Source organism: Haliaeetus albicilla, chromosome 9 (genome assembly GCF_947461875.1).
Source record: "Haliaeetus albicilla chromosome 9, bHalAlb1.1, whole genome shotgun sequence".
Lineage (NCBI taxonomy): Eukaryota > Metazoa > Chordata > Aves > Accipitriformes > Accipitridae > Haliaeetus > Haliaeetus albicilla.
In genome coordinates, this window is record NC_091491.1 from 42,632,095 (window position 1) to 42,659,090 (window position 26,996).

A 26,996-nucleotide genomic window follows, 5' to 3' on the forward strand; every position below is an offset into this window, starting at 1 on the left:
GTTGTACAACAGCGCAGTTCAAACTAAAATTCCACAAGCGCTCTCAATAGCAGAACCTGGGTCCTTGAGGAAGTTACATTTTCTCTGTACCCTAACTACAAGAAATAACACAAAGACATAATCTCTTCAGGACACTGAACGGAGTAGGTACCTCGACTAGCAAGCTACAACACTGAAGTCCTTTTTCAGACAAGTGTCGCCTGCTAAAATAAGGATATGTCAGCTCAGTCTTCCTTGCATCCTTCTGAAGAACTTCAGTCTAACGTGTGAATCATCTGTGCCCTTTCCGTTCAATAAGACAAATGTTCGCTAGATGTTATGTACAAATAGATGACAGGGAGAAATTTTTTTATAAGTGCTACGAAAATGCATGTGGTTTCCAACTCTTCTCCTAAGTTCAGTTATATGTCATGAGTCTTACCGCAAACAGGGTTCAGAAAAAAAAGAAACCTAGCAATCAACAAAGGTCTGTACAGGAAATGAAACTCGGTTCCCATCAGAACAGCTGTGATACGAAACAAGACTGAGAGTTAAACAGCACTTAGATGATGAAACTGTTGATTTTCTCTCTATGACTAAACCAGTTCCTCTCTGCAATAGCAACAACCTAAAAGCCACTCAGGGGAACAAATGAACTTAAAAGAGCCAAACAGGTACGCAACGCTTTTGTACTTAAGTTTGAAAGATTAGTCACCTTGAGCTGGGTTACTGTAGGAGATGCAAGTCAGGCATTTACACTCTCTGGTGACCCAAACTCGGCAGTATTTCACCTTACTTGTAACAAACAGCTGTTTGAAGCTGCAGGCTGTAGTCCAGCTTTGGGTGAAGGACCAAGTGTTTAAACTCCACTGTATGAAACCAAACTTCACTTGGAGTATATTGTCTTAATAAGATCTTTCTTTTTAAGCAAAGGTACTGAAACAGGATCATCAGATCTTAGACAACAGCAGCCAAAATTTGCTCCCATCAAAACCAACACTGATTCCATAGGAAGCAACAGTAAGCAAGGGCCCAGGTAACACTCACAAAGGGACATGCATCAAACAGCCCTTCGCAACATAGCCATAAAAATGCAGCCAAAGCCTAGTTATTGCTACAAGAAGTGTGAAAAGAGAACAGGAACCTTCCCTCACAGAAGCAATGCTTTGCATCAGGGCAAGAACAAAAACAAGCTGGTAAACATGATCCCGCGGTCCTGACTGTGTCAGGTTCTCATCATTCTTAAACTGAAGAGAGGGGCAGCAGGTAACAGGGCAGGAAATTAGTTTCATGTTTTATTTAATTGGTTCCTTCATCATGTCACACTGCTTCTCTCTTCTGTGACTGTAAGCCATGCAGGAGGTCTACAGTGAGACTCAGAAAAGGGAAAGGTGCTACAGAAAGATTTGCCTCTACGCTTAAAAGACTCCATCATCATCAGAAAAAAAAAAAGAAAATCTATCAGTATAGTAGTAGCTTTGCTGCTTTTCCTATATTTATTTTTTTAAGTTGGAAAGGCAGGTTTTCCTGCCTTTACAGTTGGTGACTGGGGGTGCTTGAAAAAGCAACCTTCTGTAATTTTCACAGTTAGAGGGTCTAGCCTGACTTGCATGTTTGTAAGTCTGAAACAAATACTGGGATACTGGTCCAGATATATACACAGCTTAGATGAAAGCCTGGCCCCAGATCTTTTCTGGCAGGGAGAGGGGAAAAAAAAAACCACCAACAACAAAAAAATTCAATCTATCAAGCTCTCTCACACACAAAGATACCATCTCTGGATCAGGAAGTCATTGAGGCATGACTGCTGGTAGATAAGAGACTGTACTGAGAAGTATGTTTGTTCTGTTCTACTCTTCCCAAGAAACCCACTATTGGCCACTTTTGAACATGAGGTACTGGGTTAAAGTGGTTCTTTGGTGTGAAGTACTGTTAAGTTCTAAAAGTCTGTAGCAATGAGGATGTCAAACACATGCAAATCTTCCAAGGATTACTGCAGATACCATATTTCATAATTCAAATCCAAGTTACATCTTCTGTTTGCAGTAGAGGATAAACATGGATGTCCTTGTCTGAGGTAGATTGCTAGTTTCAAAGGTCTCCTACCCACACCAGATCAGGATATGTTTTGCAGAGAGTTTTGTTTGTTAGCTGTAATTTTTATATCAGTGGATATTTTAGAGGCGGCATAAGCACAGCTCTGAGTGGCAACAGAGCTGGTCTAGGACAGCGTTTTCACATCATGAGAGAGGCATTCCCTTTCACAAAGCTGCAATATGAACACTTCTAAAATGCTTAGCTGGAGCCCCACTTTCAAAGCCCCATTTTTCAAAAACATTCTGCACAGACAGGCCTGGGTTTTTTTAGAATTCTGTCCACTCTCAGGACTTAAAATACCTCTGAGATTTATGATATATAATGAAACTGCATCAATTTCATCAATGCTTTACATAAGATGATCATGTAGAAGTCAGACATTGACCAGTGACCGCCAACTCTGGATGTCTGAGTTTCTGAATGTTCCATCCAATGTTTCACATCACCCCCTCTGCATCCAGCTTCCCAAAAAAGGACTCCTTTATACACTGGACTACAAGTACCAAATTTTGCAATTATTACTCAGCTCAAATCCCTACCGATTTCAACAAGCACGTGTACCAATTAAGAGGGAACTTCATGACCACGGCTCTTGCTAAGCAAATAATTGTAACAGACTCTTTCTGTTCCTCCTCCTCACCGAAACGGGCAGGCAGACAATGCTACGACCCTGTGCCTGCTGCATTACCTGTAAGCAGCTCTTCTGCGCAATCTGTCTCACCCATTATAAATCTTTGTTTCAGAAAGGACTGTTTTATTACCATAAGTATACAGGGAACAGACTGACCTCAACCTGAAGCCAGGTGACAGCTGTTTCCAAAACTGTAATCTGTTTATCGACATGAAACAAGAAAAGGGATATACAAGTGATTGCTGATTCCTATGGCAGCTCGGCATAACACTTGTAACTTCCCTAGATTTGTATAGCTAGAAGCCAATTAGTTTTATTTCATATGTAAATGATACTATAAAGTGGAGCAAACAGGAATTCACTGGAGCATACTATTATAAAGCACAAGGCAAACACTTCTAAAATCACTTCACATGCTTTTTATTTAGAGTCTCTGTCTTGCATTCCTTCTAGCAAGGAATTAAAAGAAGTTCAAAACCATTCAGCTGTGTATATTCAAGAAACACCACACACAAAATCACCAGGCACAATGAATTTCAGCTGTTTTCTCATCTCCGGTGTTATCAATAACACATGAGTTATCTCATACACTGTGGCAGCTGTGCAGACCAGAAAGATAACCTCCTAAATTTAACTATTCAATTGGTCAGATGACCTCCAGAAGTCCCTGAATGACTGAAATGCTTCCACTGTGCTCTATATGATTTTAAAATCATATCAGCATATTCTAACAGCATCAGAGAAACAAGTTATCCCATGAACACAAAACAAAGGAAATCTAGTTTCCTGTACATTTATTTTTGTCCCATTGGGGAACACACAATATTTACTCTGACTTCATCCAAGAACCATGCATGTATACTGAGTAATTAGTCAGCTGCTCCCAGGCAGAACACGTACTATTGGAGGTCCACCTGCTTTTCCCTGACTGGAGCCATTTCATTTGGCCTTTCTCTTCTAGCTCGAAGCAGCCATTTCATAAAACTTATAGAAATTACAGGGGGGGAAGAAATCAAAGCAAATAAGAGAAGATGTTGTTTCACGTGAGTTGGGATATGCCGGGGTACACGTAGTTGAACTGCAGTTCCCATGGCACACAGGGATGTCTCTCTGCCAAGAGAAGGGGTAGAATTTTCAGGCAAAGAGACGGAACCGATGGGTCAGGAACTGCAGAGTTGTTTTAAACAAATCCTCGTGTAATCAGTAATGATGTTGCTTATTTTGAAAAGCAACATATGCATGATAGGACAGGTGTGTGGGGGGAAACCTGCTCAGTTCTGCAGCCAAGTATTTCCCCTTACTAAAGAGCATCTTAAAATATCCCAGCTTGGGTACTCTCACACTGGAAAGCAGCACTTGGCATTGTTCTAATACTTCGCTGCAAGCTGGAACTTCTCCAGGGCCTCTCCTCAAATGTATGAAGGGAACCAAGTGCTTCTAAGTATTTTAACCTGCTTAAGTTCATATTCCCTCATTTGTTTAGACTGCTTGGTATTTGGCTTTAAGTACTTGATAGACCTAAGAAAGCAAAAATATAAACAATTTATGATAAAGTTTTATATTCAGTTTGAGGCCAAACTGCAGTATGAGGCAGTCGTATTACAAAGAAGTAACTAAACAAGGTCTACCACTTCTCCTACTTTCAGATCGTGTTCCTTTAGGTGAGAGGCAACAACTTAATGTATATTTTACATTACTCATCTCAATGACATTAAGATGAAGAAAGATTTATATAAATAGCTACTTGAAGAGCATTGTATTTGAATTTAGAGCTTATTCTCTAATTGAGCCAACAGTCCAACACTTCCGTGAGCGGCCCCGCTTTCTTGGAGCGGCACACAATGGCAATATTATGCACGCAGACTGTAATCACTACCTATTATGCCATATAAAGTGTGTTTAAAACAAAGGAGAATAAACAACTACCACCCACGGGTTGTCAGGCTGGCTTCTGCACGGCCCTCCTTGGACACGCAAACTGCTGAACAGACATTTCCTCGTTGTACGCAATCTGTAGAGATAAGCCTGTAAAGCTAGTCTGACCACAAGAGATTAATAGCTTTAGCCAAATAATGCGGTAACCATGTGAACGATGAGCTGTTCTAGCACGTTTGCGAGCCTCTCGGCGAGGTTCAACGCGCTGCTATCTGCATCTCGTTGCCAGGAGACACAACATCGCCCAGGACGGGAGGGGAACCGGCCTCTGGCGAACTCCGGGAAGAGTCACTCCGACTCCAAGCAGTCCACGTCGAAAGGTTCAGCAGGTTCTTCCCATGCGTAAGAGGAAACTGGGGATGGTACACAGTCAAACATTTACCCCCTCCGCTTCAAAATCTGGCTTAAAACCACACTAAGTCTAAGTCTTCAGTTGTATCAGATTCAATGATTGAAATCAGAAGCTCTAGTCTTAAAAAAAGTTTTACTCCTAGATTCTCACTGATACTGATCCACAAACATGAAGCTCTTCCAAGGGATCAAATACATACAAGAGTTACAGAAACTGCTAATATGTCATTCCATGGTAAGCAGATACTATAAATTTACAAGGGTTATCCAACCTTGTGTTGGGGCATGATTTCGTAGCACTGGCTGAAGCAAAGATCTTCACAACGTCTTTTAAGAGAAAGAAGAAGAGTACAGGCCATAGAATTAGCAGCTCGAAACAGAATTTAGTTAGAAAACACCGCTGTTTAAACTCATTTTAGTCTCAGCAGTCTACTGGTCCCTATAGAAAAGTCAGGCAGACACTCACTGGGCGGCCAGCTCAACTCAACAAGATGAAGTCTACTTTGAACTCAAAGGATCTGCCTTCACTCCAACAGCAGAGTTTCGCACCCACTACAGAGGCAGCAGCGGAGCTCCAACCCAGCACACCTGGCTTTTCTGAGATCATGCTGCTTCTCTGACTTCATTCCCCGTAACAGGATGTCATGTGTCTGGCAACACACCCACTAAGTTTCTTCCCAACTGGTTCAGACAGACAGAAACTCTGTGTACCAAGAGACCAAAATACCCACCAGACTGGAAACCTGCAAAGTAAGTGTAAAGGCGGACAACGCTATTCAGCCAATTTTACAGGCTGGAGATGAATAAGCAATTACGAAGCATTGTTTCTTTTAAAATTAATCATTCTTAACTCCATCGTTTAGAACATGCAGATCATGTGTGTAGTGATGGATTCTGTGATACAGGCTTCATAACAAAAACTTTTTGCTTGTTTGCACAGAGCTCGCATTTAAATTACTTGCATGGGCTTGTCTTACGTCTGCATTTGCTGGTTTGTTTTCAGAAATCATTTAAAATATTTGGAAAAATGGAAGTTTCTCTGTTGTAAAATACTGCAAATTATCTGCTATGCAGTCACAAGATTGTTTAAAAAAAAAAAAGACTGGCATATTTTTTCAAGACTATTCTATAAAATACGATTATTCCCTATTACATATGATTCTTATTTCCTACTTCACTTTCATTTGCACTGTGGGGTATCTATATTCTGGTATTGTCTTCAGTAAAAAGGATGAATCCGTAGGCTGATGGAGCCTGAGTTTTAGTGCCTAATCCAACGTCCAGTTAGGTGAAGGTAAAGACTCACATTGACTTTAAGCATGAGATTGGGTCTCTGGTGCCTAATGACAAATCTCAGCACAGTAAATGAAAATCAAAACATTAAGGAAGAAGGGATATACTTCCTCCAGGAAGTGGAAGGAAGAAGAGGTAGGGAGAACAAATCCACAGGGAATCAGATGGCAAAGGCATTTTGAAGTTTTCACTACAGAACTACAAAGCGTCACTTTGAACTGACGATAACTAGAATGAGTTGCACTGGGTTCACATATTATGGCAGGGTAGAGAAGATATGAGAAGTTTGCATTGTATGCTTCCTCCAAGAAAAAAAAAAAAGCAGTCTACACCCTGCCCTCACAAGAACACGGACCATATAGATCTGATGAACTTGTAAACATCAGCCCTCCCCCCTACGATTTGAAACTGAACCTGCATTATAAAAGTTGAAGAAGCTTTGGTTCAGATCTCAGGGTGCAGAATCAAGCCTAAATTGATACCATAACCAGGGAAATTTAAAAGCTGTTTTCTAATTTCAGAAAATGAGTAGATAAATGCTACTATGTATAGAGGAAACAATAACTTCTAATAAATGGTTTAACATTTTTAGATGACAAATTAAACAGATGATCAGCATTTCTGAAGGTACTACTCTGGTTGTTCATAGCGAATTAGCTGCAACATCACCACATATTATCAACTATATGAAATTTCCAGTTAAAGGACTTAAAAGAGCAGCTATCTGATCTTAGTTGCCTAGAATGTAATGACGAAAACTGTGGTTGGAGTGCATCCAGTCAATCTGTATTCACAGTGACAGAAAGCAACTGCTGTATCATTCCAGTTTCAATCACTGCAAAGGCTCATTCGTGCTGCCGCTTTTTCTAATTAGGAATGTCGAGAACAAGTACAATATCACGTAACAGTCCTTCAGCTTCAAACTTTCCAGATCCTAAATAGGAGTTGTAATTATGTGTGCAAGAATTTTCCGTTGTGGCAAACTTGTTAGATATTATTCAGGTAACATCATCACAGGGTTTATAAAACACTTGTATACAAAACACCAGGAAAAAAGAACACACATTCTGTTACATTTCTGCACCACTGCTCAGTTAAGCACCCTTGCTAGTAAGGGAGTAAATTCAGTTACCTACCGATACTTCACTTTGATCCTATCATTGTCAGGGTTGCAGTAGAGTCTTTCCAGATGCTCCTGGGAATCATTGGTCACACTTTGCCAACTCTGGGTTGCTGTCCTTCTCACTTGCCAATGGTAAGGCAAGACTGTGTGATGTTTGGGACAATCACTGCCATAAACACAAGTGCCCTGGAGAAAATCCACACAGATTTCTACTCCATCTTCCTGATGGGTGTGATACTGCAGCTGGTTCAAGAGCTCAAACACCAGATCAAGAGAAGCTTCTTCACTTTTATCCTGGAATATCCCAGCACTGAATTTATTGCTTGGGTTCAAATTGTATTGCATCGGACAGCTATTCTCTTGGAATAAGCCAGATGTGTAGCTTTCCAGAATCTTGTCTGGGAACAAAGGACAAGCTGCACCATCACTAGCAGTTGGGTGCAAAGGATGATGATCCTGGAATGATTCATTACTGTTATCAGCAGCAGTTCCAGGAGTAGTTTCTGGTGAGAAGCCCTGCTCTCCTGACTGGACATCCTGCTCAGGATGCCCAGAAGAAGGACGAGCTACTGGCAATTGACTCTGCACATCTGGAGCTGTTGGCACCAGCACAGTCACATTATTTTCTGGTTGCGGGCAAGAAGTACCGAGGTCCAGAGGCTTTTTCATAGCAGGTTCACATAAATCACTATGACCTCCACTTTGGCCTCGGGGCACAAAGACCCTGTCCAAGCTCCCAGCTCCCAGCAAACTGGTGAAGATCGGCCGCAAAGCCCGAAGAGTTTCTGTGTCCAGTCTCTTCTGCACTTGCTGCTTCTTCTTGAAGCAAGGCTTCACTGGTGGTATCTTTTCAGACAGTCTTATCTGAGGAGGAAAGTCCTCTGAAGGAGGGCACTTCATTCCTGGGCAGTGAGCCTGCTGCACAACACACGCTGGCTTTGGTTCGGTGTCCATCAGACACAGATTTTGCTCTCTCCAAATCACTTTCGAATGTCCCAGAGCCTCACAAGAATCAATCTAGGGCAGAAAGGAAAACAAGACAGTTAATCTCTCTAATTGCTCATGGTTGACACGAACAAGATCACCCCTGGAGAGGATTTTGAGCCAGCAACAGCAAACTCCTCCCTTCTCTGTGACTGTGGGTAGCCCCTAGGCACGTAAAGCATGAAACCAGCTAAACTCAGGCTAATTAATCCCAAACACACACTCATCGTCTTCTCACACATGAAATCTCAGAGACACTCAGGCACGCACACACGGTCCCCAGAGGGGGGTCAGGAAAGGGGGATGGTCGGATGCCCTCCTCCTTGTGATGATGTTTAATAATAAACAGCGCTTGAGTTCATTATATTCCACAAAAGTGAACACTGCATTGCTCATTTTTATGCCTCCCTCCTCACACACAGACCCGAGAACAGAAGCGTTCGCGCGCACACACAGCCCTGAATGTTCCCACCGCACTTTAAACATTCACGCACCATTTCTTCTCCCACCAGATAAACGGGCAGACGTACACATTCCCACTCCATTCACATAGACCCTCCCTCGCACAATCTCACCCAGCAGCATCGTCAGAGAACCACCGGCTTCACTTAAACGAAGGGCAAACTTCGTACGGACTTCAGCAGGGGCCAGGATTTAATCCTTGGCTTTTTAGACACAGGAATTCGAGCGCTTACACCCTGTTCCTCCCGCGATGCATCTGACACTGACAGTCTCGTACATGTCCAGACACTCCCACCTCACACACAGCCCTTCTCGCATGCCCACACACTCTGACTCAGATGCACAGCCTGCACTCTGTCACCCTGCGGGGACATACCAAGCTCATTTGCCTCTTGCTAGGCTAGTCAACAAGAATTAAAACCGGGCAGGGAAGAAAACAAAAGGGTGCTAGTTACTCAGGAGCGCAGGACAGAAATGATTTGCGAGACGAAAAAAATTTTTTTTTCCCCTGAAGTACAAATAAATAGTATGTCTCATACGTCAGCAGAAAGCAAGCTCTATAGCTTTTAATCAGGAATCTTGTAATATTTGATTACGTTTAATTAAACCCTCTTCAGTGTCCTTGCACGTAGCCTCAAAGCTTAGAGTGGAGCACCTTAAGGACTACTTCCTGGGTAAGTGCATTCCGAGCAATGTAACTTCTCATTTCAAAACAAATCCCAGAAAACAGATAAAATTTGGCAATCATTTCTTCCTACTGACGATTTTCTCTGGAAAATTTCTCACCAACCCCTCCTTATTTTGGAATGTTCATTTATAAGGCTTTTGCATTACCCTGGGAAACAGCACGTCAGGATTGCCAGGAAAAAGAAAAAAAGCCGTGCCTCTCCAGTTTCCCATTTTTAGACTAAATTTAAAGCAACTGGTATATTTGTTTGCCAGTTAAAACAAACTCCAAAATTATTGGTATCTCTGTTACTCTTCCACAGACATCCGAGGCAATTCTCTTTCTAAAGCACCAAGGGTACCTTAAACCTTCAAGTAACTCCAAAGGTTTAAAAATCCTCAACTCCGTAAGGAACCAGATGCTTCACTTCACCGTGCCCAGGTTTAACAGCCCCTGCAATACGCAGGAGGATCTCCCGGGCTGCAAGGAGTCCTGCTGTGCCGAGGAGCTAAATAAGTGACTTCTGGTCATTTTCAGCCACATCTTTAATGCTATTTCAATACTGTTATTGCTCACTTGATTGTCATTTAAGTTTTGCTGCTATTTTTAAAGACCTGACTTACTGTTTAGAGTCGAATCGCCCACCAACTCTAAAAATAGAAAGCAGGGGGAATGAAGAGTATCAGAATTTGTCGGCGTTTCCATTTCAGGATTTTAACATCCCGAATCAGTCGCTATTATTTAGAAACAACAGAGCACGGCTGGATTTGCACAATTTATTTCAACAGAGGCAAATCTCTCGGGGGGAGATTTCGCTCCCCAAGTACTCCCCACCTCACACCAACCACACTTCCTCGTCCTTTGCTGAAGAAAGGAAGTCCAGCGCTCCGAAAACAAATTAAAAATAAAAGCAACAGCCCCAGCACAAGACCTGACGAACCAAAGCAAGCGCGCCCGGACGGACAGACCGCCCCGCAACTTTCTGCGGGGCTGGAGGCTCTGCGAGCCGAAACCTACCGGCTCTTTGCTCCCCTCCAAGCGAGATTCCGCCGTTTTGACCCAACTTGAGGATACCTTCGAAACAAGATTAGTCTTCGGGAGGGGTGGGGGGAGAAATAAATAAACTGACAGCTGCAGCCGGGCGCTCGCAGGCCAGGATTTCCACCTTAAAACTGCAGAAACGCCTGCGTCTCGGGTGGCAGGTCCCGGGCTGTTTCTCGAGTTGCCTTCGGGGTTACCAAGAGACGGAGGACGGACGGACGGGCGGGCAGGGCGCAGCCGGAGCCGAGCCCCGGCGCTGCGGGGAGCGTCAGCCCGGCCTCACCGCCGCCCTGCCCGCCCCGCGGTAGGTGACACGCCGCCCATCCCGCCCCGCGGCTCCTTCTGCTCCTCACATGGTTCTTCCTCGCTGTTTTAAATATCGTTTCCTCACAGCGCTCGGCTGCGCGGCCCGGGGAGGAGCTCTGGAGGAGGAGGAGCTGCTCCCGCCGGGGCCGGGAAGCCGTCCCGCCTCCTCCGCTCCCGCTCTCCTCACACAGACGCAGTCCCTTCCCGCCTTCCACACACACGCAAACCCCCCCCCCCGTTCCCCTTCCCGCCCTCCCCTCCGGCCCGGCCGCAGCACCGGGGGGGGGGGGGGGGGCGGTCCGGAACGAAGCGACAAAGCCCCCGGAATACCGCCCTGTCCCTCGGTCCGTCCGGGGTTCCCCGAAACGAACCCGCACCTAAGCGGGGACACCGGGGAGAAGCGAAAAGCGTGGTGACCGGGTCCCAAGAAACGCTTCGGCCTTCGGTTTATACCGGGCACGAAGCGTTGCGTTTCGCTTCTTGGCGAGCCCCAGCCTCTCACCGAGGAGGATTTCCTCGGGCAAAAAAATAACTAGGAACAGGCCCCCGGCAGCGCCCAGGCCTGCGTGCGAGGAGGCAGCCGCTTCCGAGAAAACGCAACTCGAACGCCGCGTCAGCCCTCGCCGCGGCTCGGGAGTCACGCAGCGCGTCGGAATAAGCCGAGGCCGAAGACGCGGCGCTCTTGGCTTCCAAACGTTACTGCGTTTCACAGCGCAAGTTATTCAAAGAACGCTAATTAATGACTTCGGCAGCAAACCAGGAGCCCGTCCTGGAACGAAGTCGGTGTGACTCATTTTCCGTACCTGCGCGGCGTGAGCGCGGTCCCCTTCTCGCATGGGGCTGCCAGGGTGCGGGCGTGCTAGTTACTGCCCGTGCCGCACGCTGAAAAAGAAAGCGCGAAGTACAGCAAATACAATGAATTACAGTAAGTTACCACCTACTTAACGTGGCACGTTTTATAGGTGGAACTCGTGAAGAGCATAGTTAACTTTCTTTTGACCGAAAGCCATTAGCGTGCTGTCATCTTCTGGCTGCAAGCGGTGCGTGTGAGAGAGCACGGTGGGTTAGTTCGGCCACTGGTGTGAGGGCCTGGGACGCTTCCCCAGTGAATCACACGCTTGTTTTGCTGTAGTGAATTTCAGCAGGACCCATCAGCTCGCACGGACGTGACACCGCCAGAACTAAGTGCATCTGCATCACTAACATGGCCAGATAAAATAACTTACAAAGAGGTAAATAGCTTCAGAAGGTGAAATCTATGTTGATGGAACACCTTTTATTTGTGTTATTGTTTTCTTTTTAAATAAAGCCAGCCTTTCATTCCTTGTGCTCAGTGATTTGATGAAATTACCTATACAGAAAATACAGGCATCTGGAAAGAAACTGTCATTCTAAGATGGCACAAGCCTTACAGTGCGTTTTGAAAATGCTGCACAGCTGTGTTTATAATGCAGGGAGAATATGGCATTTCTACAAACAAATTACAAAAATTGTGCTTCATGCAGTTGGAGCTGACTTCTTATAGAACAACACAATAGAGGCTGAGTAAAGAAGGCATCCATATCTACAGGAGCTGAAAACAAATTATCATTTGTAAATTAATTGAACTCTTGGAGTGTCTGAAACATCAGACAGGCACAGCCTTATACTCCATCTGGACTCGGCACAAGAGCTGTACCAAGCACGGTGACTAGCAATGTGTCATATCCTCATTTAGTGAGAAAGAACTGTATAGACACTTGCATTCATCTTCTATTACCAGAACAGAAATTATCTGTTTGGAATAGCTTATGTCATGCATGAGATATAAATAAGTAGCACATATGGCTGAACTATACACCAAGGTACGCACAACTCCCACTGCAGTGGGCTTGTAAGGATGTAACTGAGGAAAGACGGAGGCCTGGAATAACCATCTTTCTCAAAACAAATGTATAATTAAAGGAAATACATCACAGCACACCAGCAGATCATACACCCATTTCTGAGGCTACCCCACACAAATACATAAAGAAACTATGACCACCATGAAAGTATGATCTCATTTTTAAATACACGTTTAAATCTTAAGCAAGAGAAAGCAAGCTTTAATTATTTCTTTCAGATGGTAAACTGCATCAGAGTGAATGCAGCAATTTACAATTCTGACTTGCAAATAATGGAATAATCAGTATGCACACTTCACTTTGCTGATGAAAGAAAGGAAATGTCTTTGACTTAAATGTTCACGCTAAAAAAAAGTTCTCAGGCTGCAACATGTTTTTTTCTAGTCACAGAAACAAGACCTCCTTTTCTACCTCAGTACTGGCACAATGAACATTCTTAACTTCTTAAAACACAGCCCATTACGGGAAGTTTAACTGTCCTTTTCTGATGTTTTATATGAAGTGAAGTCAACAAATGTCGGTGGGAACTGGAAGGATGGTGGGGAACAAGGCAGCACACAGAAAGCATGCTGCATCTTCTCAGTTCCTCTGAAGCCATTACATCCCAAGTCTATCTCGCACAGACTCTTGCTCTCTGCATTTTCAGCAAGAAGGAAAAGGGAGAGGAGCAGTTGCTGCCACAAGCTCTTATTTTAGCTCAATGTATTTCTGCCAGCAGAAAAGCAAGCTGTTAGACTCCACATTCTCTGTCCTCTACAACTTCTCCCCTCCCAACAAGTTTAAGAGTGGTATATACCACCATTCTAAAATTGGGCAACTGTAAGAAGGTTCCAATATAACCCAATCAACAGAGAGACCCAGAAATTGAAGTCTAACCTTTTCCACAGCTGTATTTCACATGTTCTTTGGATGCCTTTACCTTGCAAACTGCTTCTTCACGACCTTTGTTAGGCTGCTGTAATGGAGCGCTCCCTTTAAGATACACATTGTGGAAGAAACAATGAGAAACTACTGTCAACTTACTTGTCAAGGGAAAGTAAAGGTTCCTGAAGGAAAGCTAAAAAAGAAGGCCATGGTAATGCTAGATGTGCCCACTTGCAGTAACGCATGGGGAAAAAGCTATGGTTTTCGTCACGTAAAGGTAAAACTGAGTTATGTTAAAAGATCTTCTGCCATCAAATCAGAGGGAAAAACCGTTGGCAGTGGGTGGTTAGCAAGGGATGTGGGGAAGCCCTCTCACTAAAGATTAAGAATCCCTGCAGATGCAGTTTTGGGGATGTTGTGGGTTGACATTTTGGGGAGCAAAACCAATGCAGTACGTAGACAAACAGGTTTTAAAACCTTTTTCTCCTGATTCTCTGTAACCAGGAAAAGAAGTTAATGAAGCTAAAAATACTTCCCTGCCTTCAGAATATCTTTCTGAACTGCACAATCTAGTTTAGTCAACTGTCCAAAACATTTAACATGTTTACATTTTCCTCTTCTCAATTATGGAACAGGTGAACATTAAAACTACTGAAAAGAAAAGGCAGGATGTTATGTGGTGCTATGTGGCACACCCTTTTCTATAGTATCTAAGGCGGCCTTTCCAGAAAATACAGCAGCTTTTCCAGAAAAAGTGCTTCAAGGTCATCATGCAAAGCCATCAGTACTGCAAGACTACTTTTCATTGATAGTACGATTATTCATTTAATTGATAATACGATAATCACAAAACCACTGCTATCAACCCAAGATCTTGCTACTCAACACAGAAGCTGCGTGACTGAAACTCATGCTTACAGGAAGTTATATGGGTTGGAAAGTAACTTGTTTTAAGACTACATGTAACACTGTTCTTAGATGGTCTTCAATGATTTCAAGGCATCAAAAAAATTCCTCTTGTGAGGAATCTCAGTGCTACTGTTCCCAATGGGCTTATACTCTGTATGTCTAAAATAACCTACCTCACTTTACACAGCAAATCGAGAAGATACTGAAGTTGACTTCAGTAGCATGAGAGTTTTCTCCAAGAACTTCTTTATCATTTCTCTCATTTAATCAGTTACTACGTAACATTTTATTACTTTTTTTTAAATTGCTTTTTAGCACTGGATTTTCCACTACCTACAAGTAAAACAATCAGTACATATTATTACTACATAAAATACTGAATTCTACAGTTCCAGGCTTTTTTTTCTTAACACTATCATTATTATGTAATGTAATTATATTGATATTTTCTTAATCTTAATTGTCTGCTATAACAGTTAAGCAAAAATACAGGATGAGACATATCCAAGGTTAAGCAACAATTCGGTAGCAACTGGAAGAGGACACAGGTCCCTTGACTCACACAACAGCACTTGACACATTGGATCAAACATTTAGCACTTCAAAATCAAAAAGAACACATACAAATGTATATGCCTCTTTCTTTACTGTGTAGCAGCAGATATGAATGCTGAAAATAAGAAAAAGGAATGAAAGTTGTTCTTAAGCTACTGAATCATCATTATTTGCAGTAGGAAACAACAGACTACAAAGTCATACCACCTTTATTTTAGTAAAAATACTAAACTTCTGACTTTAATCTAGCAGTGGAAAAACAATCAATCTATTAACGTTTTACAGTACTGAATAAAAGATGTACTTTTATTACAGAAATCAATATGAAACTCAGGAATTCATCTGTGTAGCTAATTTTTACTGTAATGCTTTAAAATTAACCAAGTAGATGGTTCTTTTCCATACCAATGCTTGATGAAAAGTGCTAATCACCTTCAAATAACGTTTCAAGCCCTACCCTTGTTCTGACATGGACATGTGCCAGCAAGTCAGGTTAGGTAAGCACCAAGGGAAAAGAAATGTCAATGATGCAGACATTTTTTAAAAGTTAACAGATGGGAAAAGACAATCTCTGATCAGTTCACCCTGTTATCAAGATGTGCTAACACTTCCATACCTATTAGACTTTTGCAATAGTCCATTTTTCATCATATGTCAACAGACTCAACCTATTATGTATAGGGTTTGTTTTTTCTCCCTTACAATAAAATATTGCATAAATACAATATTTATAATTTTTATTTTCTGTGCATATTTTTATCCTTCCTCTTAATACTAAGACTCGTAATTTCAATCAGGTTTTTTTAGAAGTTAAAAAAGTGCTTGCTGTGTTTATATGAAGGTGAAATAATGCGAGCCGGTTTTCACTAAGGAAGAGAGGAGAGCCACAAAGGTTTGACACCTGTATTCAGATAGCCTTTGCTGGAGTGACACCTAGTGGGTTACATCTCACTTTGGTCCATCCTGAAGATTAGGAGGGCAGAAATGTCAAGGTCCAAACATGCTGAGATGAAATTTTCTATTAATTAAAGTCTCCCTCCACTGGAAACACTCAACATTGACCAAACTTTGGCCAGGCTGGTACATGTAACTTCAGGTCAGAAGGAGGACCTCTGGGGAGTGGTAAATGCTTCATGCCACAGCCTTTTAGAAAAGAAGCTGGGACCCTTCTTTGCTGGGGGGCATCTGTGTTGTGTATCTACGTTTTTAAAAATGGCTGACTTCCACACACTGTCAGAATAAAGAATTGCTTCTGAAAATGCCACTCTATGCAGAGCAAGATGATCAGTAAGTAAATAACTACAGTAATTACTATTCCTCCTTGTGCCCTATTGCTATCAGATATAGCCAGGAATCTTAGATAACTAAGCAGTATCGCATATCTGACTGGTAGATGTATTTGGCTCTCTGGAGGACAGCAATGACCTAAAACCACAGTGTTTTTAAGAAAAATATAAACACAAATTATTTTTCTGGTACTATCCACAAGCAAGTAAAAAAACAAACCCTCATCTGCTTACACATGATAATCTAGAACTGGTGTAAATGGAAAAAGGTGGCTAGTTCATAGTCTTTAAAATAAAAATCTTCTTGCTAGTTAAATGACGTATTCACTGTGTGGTGGTGATCTTTTAGTAGAACCTCATATTCTTTTCTTTTACACTGCTCAAAAGAAAAGTATCAAAACTAGAGTAGTTCCAATTCATCAGTGTTAGTAAATGAAACCTTTTGAATCCAGACCCAGCTTCTACATTTGCAGCTAGCAGTAACAAAAAATAGTAATTTCCTTGGTCTCAAATTCACCTTCTTTTAATATCTTGTACTAGTAATTAAAAGTTTTAAAAGCACACCATTCCATTTCTCTTATTTAATACAAGCCAAAAGTTTACTGAAAAGAGCATTTCACAGATAAAAATCGTGTATTACACATATGAATATCACCACACTTCTAGTTATTTTGCTGAGTGTCAGATACTCTTATCTCTGTAAGTGATTTATGATTCATGTATTTGGTCAGAGAATGCATGATTCAAAAGTGAGGCCCTTTTTCTGGAAAATTTGTTAATCATTTCTGCAGAGATATCTTACTATCCTAGGACTGCAGTCTTAGAGTAATGGACCTAGAACTTTGGCCTACACATACAGCAGAACACTTTAATGCTTTTAGCATATCAGTACAGTAACATTATACAACTTCAGGTGAAGCATTACTAAGAGTTCCCATCTATCTTATGAAACATGAAATAATTTTATCAAAAACCAGAAACAGAAAAAAAATTGTATCAGTCATACTCAAGTCAGCAGTCTCTCAAGAAGTCATCTTTCTAGGTGGAGTTCTCTTCTGCAGCTGTACTGTCCAGTGTTGTACCAGTCTGAAGGGAAAATTAATGATGCTTCAAAACTAAATAAAAAAATTTAAAAAAAATCCCCAAACTTTATTCTTAAAATGCAAGTAGTGAGCATTTGCAGGGCATCAGGCATAAATTAGGAACAGGTAACACATTTCAGTACACTAAAAAACCCCAAACATCTAAATATAATTTTGTGACTGGAGTCTGAAAACAGCCTTTCATCAGCGTGAACGGGACTTCTAGAAACAGTGCCTTTTGTTCAAAATTAAACTTCCTGACTTGCTTACCAGCAAAACATCATGTATCCATTCATGTATCTGTTACAGACTGGAGAGACGCACTGAGACATTAAACTGATTAAAGCATCCATCCAGTTTTAGAAGTTGATTTAGATACATGAGTTAATACATAAAATGATAGAAAATATGCCCACAATGGGGACATGCCCATTTGGTTTATATGGGCTTTCGTTGAACTGGTGCACCCTCTTGTGGAAGTCTCTTAAATCAGTTAAGCCATGTAGGTTTCTTTAAGGTCAAGGCAACACTTACCATGCATCCTTAACTAATATGAGCAATACAAACTGATTCATATGATACCATGTAACTTTTGAGATTTTTTTGAAGGTTAGTTCTAAAACGCTGATGGATCCTGGAACACATGGATCCTGCCACAAACTAAGTAGTAATGTGTGGATGACAGTGCTTTGTTCCTTCTCCTTTAGGCTGACTCCTATTTAAACTAAACAGAATGGGAATGCTCCTTTATAACACAGTGTTGGCCAACTAAAATTTAAACAGTTCTAAAATTAACAGCTAGTTCTATCTAACAGACAGGTAGTTTACTATCTACACGCAAATAATGTCCATTCTTCAACCAAAAATTCCAACAAATTATAAAGGGACACCTGGAAGGTAACAGCACCCTAGTATTTTACATCTGAAAAAACAGCCAAGAGCTGCTCACTATAGCGAAACTTCATTAGAGATTTAGTTACCAATTAAAACACTGATTCGACAAAGACCTGCAACACCCTTGAAAAGTCAAAGGTGTGAATGAAGATCTCTGTAGACATCCCTTGAAAAAGTCAATCCTTACAATATAAAAGTGAGAGTATTACAAATTTGACTGCCCTTTCTCCCAAGCTCTGCATGATTCAAATAGCAAGGAGGAAAATAGCAGCATTCACATCTTAGATTAAAAACAAAATAAATTAATGGAAGAAATTAACACTAAATTCAACAAAACATTTTTCTTCTGAGATGGAGGAGATGAACAAAAATCTGAAGCTCAGGAAATATTGTTAACGTTCAAATCCTCAAACTTAATTGTGCCTACTAAAAACAGCAATAATAATAGAAATTATTCACAAACATATCATGTGCATTCAATGGGCTAGGCATAGTTCCAGATCAGCTGTAGCAACACAGTAAAGTTCTAACCCTGCATAATGATACAAAACCATCTGGAAGAAAATGGGACAAGTCCTTCATTTTGCCTGATACATATGGTAAGCAAACAACTAGGAGACACACACACTGCTTAGAAATCCTGCATGTCTTCCTTCAGTACTGCATGGCATACAGTTTGTCTCAGTGGCAACTCCCAAAACCTCCCTGCTGTGGATACTGTGAGCAGCTGGATGGATACAGTCTGCAGAACACATAAATAAAACCACAGCATTAGATAGCATCATGCAGAAAACAGCAAAATGATTGCTATATTGAGCAGCTGTTCTTTGAAATAGCCTTAAGTGACTGTGAGTAGGAAAGATGCTCTGCTCTACGTTTTAGAATGAGAATATGCATTTGACAGATTATTTCTGTATGGAAGAATTATTGTGTGGGAGTACACTATAAATGCTTTATTTCTAGAATTCAGCAATCTGTGTGTTGCTGAATCCAGCATTCCAGAAGGGTATAGGATACTGCCCTGCTATATTAATTCTGTTCATGAAGAGTTTTTTCTCTTACATTTCCTAAGGTTTTTTTAAATTAGGACAAAAACATAACTTGGAAGAATTTCCTCTAACATATAGGTCCAGGTTAAGTCTAGCCATGATTGGCTAGCTAGAAAACACAAAGGTAAATCTGTTTTCTGTGGATGGATTAATCTCCAATCTATACCAACATGGCATGAAATAAATGAACCTGAATCAATTCTGTCCAGAGCTAGCTCAAATCTGCACCATGCTCAAGATCACCACAGGCATGTAGCTATACTGCTGCTAAGAGCAGTTCTGTACAGCTGTGCCACAAAAGTTTTAAACTGCTTTCCTGTAACATGGGTTTTACATTAAGCTCAGCAGATCCAACCTGGAGAACTAGACCGCTGCAGACACCCGAGAGGCTGTCTGTGGTTAGCTTGGCTCCTGTCCTACTCATTAGGTCTAGCTCCACTCCAGACTCCCTGGATCCAACACCGCTGCTGCAGAGCACACCTGCACATACCTGGACTTTGCTTCCTTGCAACGGATACCCTGTGAGAGCTTTCTGTGCAGCTAGGAAGTGATGCCCTTCTCAGTGCTAGCACAGCTACACCCAGCCTGACTCTTACAGAATCCTCAGCATTCATGTTAATCAGATTTCTTCTTATCTCCAGACTTTTTATTAACTATGTCTGAGCTCAACCATTACCTAAAGTTCTAAAAGCTGGCTGGATATCATTCCTACGTACTTCATTCTGTACTGATTGTTATAGTGAAATGGGTATTACCATGATGAGTTCAAATGTTTGCGATGTGCAGGGCTAGTCTGTGTTACATATGATTACAAATAACCATTCAGAAGATGAGGTAGTCAGAAATACCCCCTTTTATTCACTCATCCAAACATTCTTCACATGATACTTCAGTTTCTAGTTCATCCTTCTTACTTTAGATATTAGCATTTTAGGAGCCATCAGCACATGGATGGCCAACTCTTCTGACTACACATTATAGGCTAAAATTTTCCTACAGCTAAGATCCAGAAGGCTTTTGCCAAACTCAAGGCTGCAGGAATGGGAAACCCCAGGGATAACTCGCAGGTGGAAAGTGACACCAACCACCATGAGATCCTCCTACACTGCTAAAGGATGGAGCAGTAGTGGGTGGGTGGGTGGCAGGATGACACATTTCAGACGCAGAAATCCCATCTGGCTGACTTCCTCCCACTAACAGGGATTCAGACCGCTGAACTGGACCACTGAACATCACCTGATGTATCCCTCGTGTGGAGACGTACAAGTGAACTGCTTATAATCAGCGTGCTGTTAAAGCCACCAAGCCGACTATCCCACATTTAAATGACTCTTTCTGATTGCCTGGCATACTTTGTGCCTAAATATATAATCACAGGCAGCAACCAAATGGATAGACCCGAAAGGCAGCAACAGACCTGGCCCCTACACCAGTGCTTCACTGCCCCAGTCACACCCTTGGCTCATTTTGCCATCCTACTGCCTACCAATCGTCTTCAACACACAAAACACAATTTGGTAGGTCTGCTTACATTAAAGGCTCATTCATCCAACTTCCTCAGCTTCCCTTAGTGCAGCCCTTGTGCTGAAGCATTCATGACAGCCTCCAGGCTTACTTTCACCCTGTATTTCTCCACCACACCATAAAATGCCAGTGTGACCTGTAAGAAAGCTTACAATACCTCCATGATAGGTGGCACACCCACCAAGAGTCCTCCTAAGCAGGTGAAAGTTACAGTTCCTCAGTGGCCTCCACAGAACAAATGGCTTGGCTGCCATCCTCGGATCACATCTGGCTGGAAAGCATACATGCACAGCGTCAGTCTGCACAAACCTCCACAGGACCCAAACCAGGTGATTTTGTGCTTGAACAGAATAAAAACCAAAAGATATGCAAAAGGATGAAATAAAACACCATAATTTTGTATTTCCTGCTTTCAGAAGCTTTTATTTGGATTATCTGCAGGATACACTTGCAGATCTCAAAGCAGCATGGGAACCAGACCTTGATGCTTAAGAAATAGATACCCCAAATCTTGAATATGAGGTTCACTCTTACCTGTAGAGTTTAGTTATTTTCCAAATATTGCATTTGATATTGCTTTTCAAAAGTGTGCTCAGTTCCATGCTCTACCTGGGATAAATGCTGAGCAAGCCAGCCCCCCTGAGAATCTATTAATAGACATTATTTCATTCATTTGGTCTACACACAGAAGAACCTATCAACCAAAACTTGAAAAATGCTAAAGGAGGAAACTGGAGCAGATGAGAGCATTTCAAGAGACCAAAAATGGGTCACATATGCTACACTGAGCTCGTTTCAGATAGAGCAAGTGTCACAGAAATCCAGCAATTTCCAGCTTTTAGAAGTTAAAGGTCAGCATAGCAATCCATTATTTCAGTGCAGTGTTCTCAGAAGGTAAAGAGAACATTTGTTCACCTCAATGATGATTGCAACTATCTTCCCTTTTCCTAACACAGAGGAGGAAAACCCGGACATTCTCCTCCCCTTACAGAGTCACAGATTCTTCCCAAATTACCACCCAGATAAGAAATCTATCCTCTCAAAACTGTGTCTGGTAACACCACTGGTTCAAGACAGTGCCATTCCTTACCAGCCCCCAGACTGCCCCTCCAGCTGTGACAGCTGTGCTCTTTTTGGGGCTACATTCTAAACCACATCGAGGAACGGATTTGGCTGAAAAATAATACATCGAGATTACGCCTCCAATTTTAAACCTCAGACTCCACAGAATGCTTCAAAAAAAGCACAGCACACAGAAGAATTGGAAAGCTTCTCATTCACCTAGTTCATACAAAGATAGCAGAAGCTGCTCAGTTTATGAGCGTCATGCATGTTTATTCAAAGGTTTTTCTTTTGTATTTCGACAATCCCCAATCAGCTGATCCAAAACTCAGAACACTAATCCCTTACTGCATGATAAATTTCAGTACATCCAAGTAAACAGAGGGATTTCAGAATAGTAGAAGAGTTCAATTTTGAACAAAGAGGGGTTTTTCAATCTTAACTATAGTGAAGCTTTTGCTCTGCTCCAATTTAATTCTTGGACATAGTTTAGTCCACTGACCCTGGAATGAATGCCAATGAGAAAGTTTGTTTTAATTTAGATTTAGATGTGAATGTAAAAACCTAGCAGTTTTCAAAACTATAGAATTTATTTCCCAACTAACAAGCGTTGGGGAAGAGGGGATGATTTAAGAGAAAACATGGGAAGAAATTTGTCCAGATTTCTTCTAGCCAGAATGAGGAAAATACACAATTTCCCCCGAGAACTGCAACAGACAGCTGCAAGACTGTCTCAGTCACGAACTTTTGGGGCTGTATCTACACTGCTAGGAAATGTTCTCAGTTTCAGTGAGTTACTTAAGTTAAAACAACTGACTAGACAGAAGTCTTCCAGATATGTTAAGTGAAATGGTTCAGCTAGAAGAATTAAACAAGTGCCAAAGGAAGCGATCACCCCTGGAGGACTTGGTAGCGAAATGGTTACTGAAAGCAAAGAATAGATTCTGTTTCTGTGCTTAACAAAACCCCTTTTAGAGAAGCAAACAAAAACTGAACAGCTGGTAAGTAGACAGCAAAATTAACAGCTGCAAGGTCAGCCAAGTTTATGCTTTAGCTTTGGACATAGGTTCACAATGTAGTTGCACATGGAAAATAAAAAGGTATTTTCATATGAGTGAGATCATTCCTCTGGCTGTGGTATGATTTAAACTGAAATCCATATAGTACTAGCATATAGATAATGAACTGAAAAGGATGCAAGAGACTGCACAGATGCTTCAACTCCATGGTAAAACATCAAATCCAGAGTAAACACTGACACAAGGCCGAAGGCATAATATCTTTTTTAGACTAACTTAAAAAGAGGAAAACATGCACACCCCCAAGTATAACAGAATATAAGCCACTGGTACTATTCAAAAAAACATGTGCAAGCATCTGGAGACAACATCAAAGAAATGAGACTCTCCTCTTCTGAAAGACAGCTGGACTCTTTGCTGTGTTACATTCTATAACCGGCTGAAATAAACAATTTTAAAATATCAGGTATCTCTTAAATGTATCTCTGAAGATTTACCCTGACAAACTAATGTTATAAAAGCAAAGAACAGAGAGGGTGTATCAAAGTCCATGTTGAGAACATTTGTTTTGTTATAGAGATATTAAGGGTGTGCACTGTAATTCCACACAGCACACAATGTTCTACATTACTTTTACGAACATGAATTGTACAACAATAACAGAGATCAGCTATAACCACCACTGGGGTGACATGTATTTTAATCACAAATATTATTTTCTGTGGGACTCAAGAGAGGCTTCTTGCCAGTCAGTATTTCTTTTTGATACAACTGTTACTGTTGGAATGTGATAGTGATCACTATCCTGAAGACAACACATTCCTGTCTGAAGGTTTTTAAGAATTCTTCTGTTAAACAAGATGCCAGCTACCACAGTAACTAACAACAGAGAAATTCACTTAACCATAAGAAACACTGGGATGTCCTAATATTAACACTAGATGACAGCAAAAATGGTCATATTTGGTCTGCTCATACATAATGTATTAATCTCAGTGGAGTTTTTTTCCACAGGTTTTGCAAGCTAAAAAACAGTTATCAAGAGCCTTTGAATTAGATTAGAAGGACTGTATAAACCATCAAGCTTTAAGAGCTTGTAATCTTTTCAGCAGAGCTATGCCAAGAAAGAACCATAGCTCAAAGCAATACGGAATTTTCAATACAGTTGAGAAGTCTTATTCACAAAAACAATCTCTGTGTGCTCCCAACAGTTTAGGCAGGCATAGCTGGGCAAGCGTAATCAGAGTCTGACAGAAAGGTCACTTCACACAACATGAAGAAACACAGCAAATGTAGTTTGAAAGAACTGCTACCCTAGATTCTGTAATATATTAATTCGACAGAATGCATAAATAAAAAAGGGAGAGAGAGAAATAAACAGAGGTTCAGAAAGTTGCTAATCAATGACCAATAACAATCAAGATGTTCAAGACTGTTGGCTATGTAAGCACAGCTACATAACCTCTGGCACCCACCAAAGGAAGGCCCAACTCCTCCCACCCCGCATGCAGTCCAGACGTCAGTATATCCTAGGTATTCCTGCACTTACCTGTCAGAGACACACAGGAGAAAAGGAACCATTACCTGGTCAGAACAACTCCATATCACAGCACTGCTGTTTGCTACTGGAGCTACAAAGACTCATAGCTCTTCAGTCCTAGGGCACCTATTCCTGGCACTGTTACGGTGTCGGAAAGAGCCACCACAACAGCTTTCTGGCTCTGTTCTTGACCCACCTGAGGTTGCTCCCTGCCTCTGCTGTCTTACAGGAATTTCCCTTTCTGCACGTTGGGGATTCTTTTAGGATTTCGACACCTAAAGGAAGAGATGGCACAAATTAACCAACTGGAAAAAAACTAGTAATAAGTTATGGACTCATTAGGGTTTGTTTTGGTTTGGTTTTTTTGTAAGATAGTCATATTAATGAAAACCATCCTTAGACCTTGGGACATTAAGATTCGTATTAGCACAGAGGATGACAAATAAAACTTTGCTGAAGAGCAGACTTACCTGCCTTCAAAACCGAAACAAATGTGTTTTGGAGTCTATACTTCACACAGATAAGTGGCAACAATAAAATAGACAAAACAAGTCCTGCTGGGAAATGTCACTGCCCTCATTTAAAATTTTCAGCTTGGTCCAGCTTAGAGATTTAGAGAAAAAGCAAGAGCAGTAAAGATAATCCATGTATTTCCAGAATATTTATCACTGCTTTCGCGTTTTAGAAAGAAATTTGGTAAGAAACATACTTCATAAGTTACAAAGATAACAGCACTAATATTTCCATTATCAGTAGAACTTTTGCTTTCGAGTCATGGAGCCATTGTTCCTCTGATTTTGATGCCTTATGCTCCTAACGGCTTCTGAATGAGGATTCAGACAAGATGCAGTCAGCACAATGCAGATTTAGGCACTTAAAATATAAACTTGAATTGTTTTGACAGAAATCGGTGGCCCAATTTATGTTTGGGGAAGCAACTATGACATACTTAAAGTGAGTATGAAGCTTCAGTGACAGTTTGTTGTATGCAGTGTTCTGCTTAAAGATACAGTTTGCCAGTGCCAGGATTTTTAAAAAAGCAAATTGCTCATTTGTTTTTTCAAGAAAATTCTTTCATCATTTCACTGCCTAAAACAATGTCATACTTCATCTTAATGGAGAGACAGATGGTCACCAGGCAGATTTTGTTCCAGAACGACAGCATCCTTCCCAAGTAAACCCAAACCAAGAACAAAAAGTTAGACTTAATTACATTCCACCACAACACAAAACAAATTTACCCAGATGAGTGGAAGGAAGAAATTTGTGCAAGAACAGAGTCAATGACTACATCTGAATCTTAAAACAATCTTAACCTTTCCCATTATTTCCAGCTACTTTATACAACTGTAACAATGGTTTTTAGTAAGGCAATTCTTACGATTGGTAACATTGATCAAATAGTGATGTTAGCTACTACGCGTTTAGTTTTAATGTGTTATTCAAAGCAACCAAGACTGATCTCCGATCTTGTTGGAGTACCATCCTCAGTACAGATTTCAGAATGCCATCTAATGGGCAAAGAGCATTTCCCGCCAGTGGAAGCCAGAAACTGCTGAAGCCATTGCACAACAGGTTAATATAACCCAGAGAGGCAGGGCACAAGTGTTTCATGCAACACATACTCATAAAAAAATAAATAAATTGGTGAAAGTCAGACACATCTGCAAGTCCAGTGAAATACACACAGACACCTTCAGGTGCTTAAATGTCTTGAAATAACAATCCACTAAGACATCTCTGATGGTCTCAATAATTTCCATGGAGAAAATCATTCACTAAAAAAATCAAGTTCCTTATTATTTCTAAATGAATTTTGATTTGGTTTTTGATGTTTTGGGTTTTTTTTCCTTCCATTTTAAGACAGCCACAGAAATATTTAGAAATGGAGAATACACAGCTCAATAACCCAATTAGGTGCAGAAGCCATCACCAACCACTCAACAGCACTAAAAGCATCTATGAAGGACAACACCCAAGTTAATATCTAGGCAGAGGAAAGCCACAGATGCCAGTTAACTGCAGCTACAGGGAGACACCTACCAGCTGCTGTTGATGAATCCCATAGGCCACACTTCCCAGCAACAAAATACCCATCAGTGGTACGTGACCTGTGGCATTACTCCTGACCACGGGCAGCTACCACTGCCTGTGTGACAAGGAGCAGGGGGTGGGTGAGGGGGGAAGGCTGGGTCCCTGGCTGTGGCAGGTGGGGAGCCACAGGCCCACCTTCTGCGCACAGGCACGGCTGCGATCAGTACTCACGGGTGTTTCTGCGGGTACTCAGAGCTCCTGCACTTCATCCAATGGGCTGATGCATCGGCTAACCCAGCGTGGGAACCCCTGCTGTAGAGGAATTTCCAAGCCAAGAAGGAAGGTCTCGCTAGCAGAAGCGTAACTCCCATAGTTGCCTGTAGATAATATGACATTAGTGGTATCATTCTGCTAGCACACTAT

General features: G+C 41.5%; 1 protein-coding gene across 15 annotated transcripts in view; it reads right to left on the reverse strand.

Annotated features, from left to right (window-relative positions):
- Nucleotides 1–26,996, reverse strand: part of TIPARP (TCDD inducible poly(ADP-ribose) polymerase) — a 42,071-nt gene that overhangs the window by 14,194 nt on the left and 881 nt on the right. The window contains exons 2-7 of one of the 15 annotated variants that reach the window (XM_069792901.1): nucleotides 26,805–26,950; nucleotides 24,736–24,814; nucleotides 21,100–21,258; nucleotides 18,972–19,087; nucleotides 11,816–17,455; nucleotides 7,423–8,426 (exon numbers count right to left, since the gene is read on the reverse strand). In XM_069792901.1, coding sequence (XP_069649002.1) covers nucleotides 7,423–8,426; nucleotides 11,816–11,851 — 1,040 coding nt within the window. In that variant the 5' untranslated portion in view covers nucleotides 11,852–17,455; nucleotides 18,972–19,087; nucleotides 21,100–21,258; nucleotides 24,736–24,814; nucleotides 26,805–26,950. Of the gene's footprint in view, nucleotides 1–7,422; nucleotides 8,427–8,968; nucleotides 9,195–10,539; nucleotides 10,937–11,815; nucleotides 19,088–21,075; nucleotides 21,259–24,735; nucleotides 24,815–26,804; nucleotides 26,951–26,996 lie in introns of those variants that run through there. The other 14 variants (XM_069792895.1, XM_069792897.1, XM_069792893.1 and 11 more) reach the window with 14 other exon arrangements.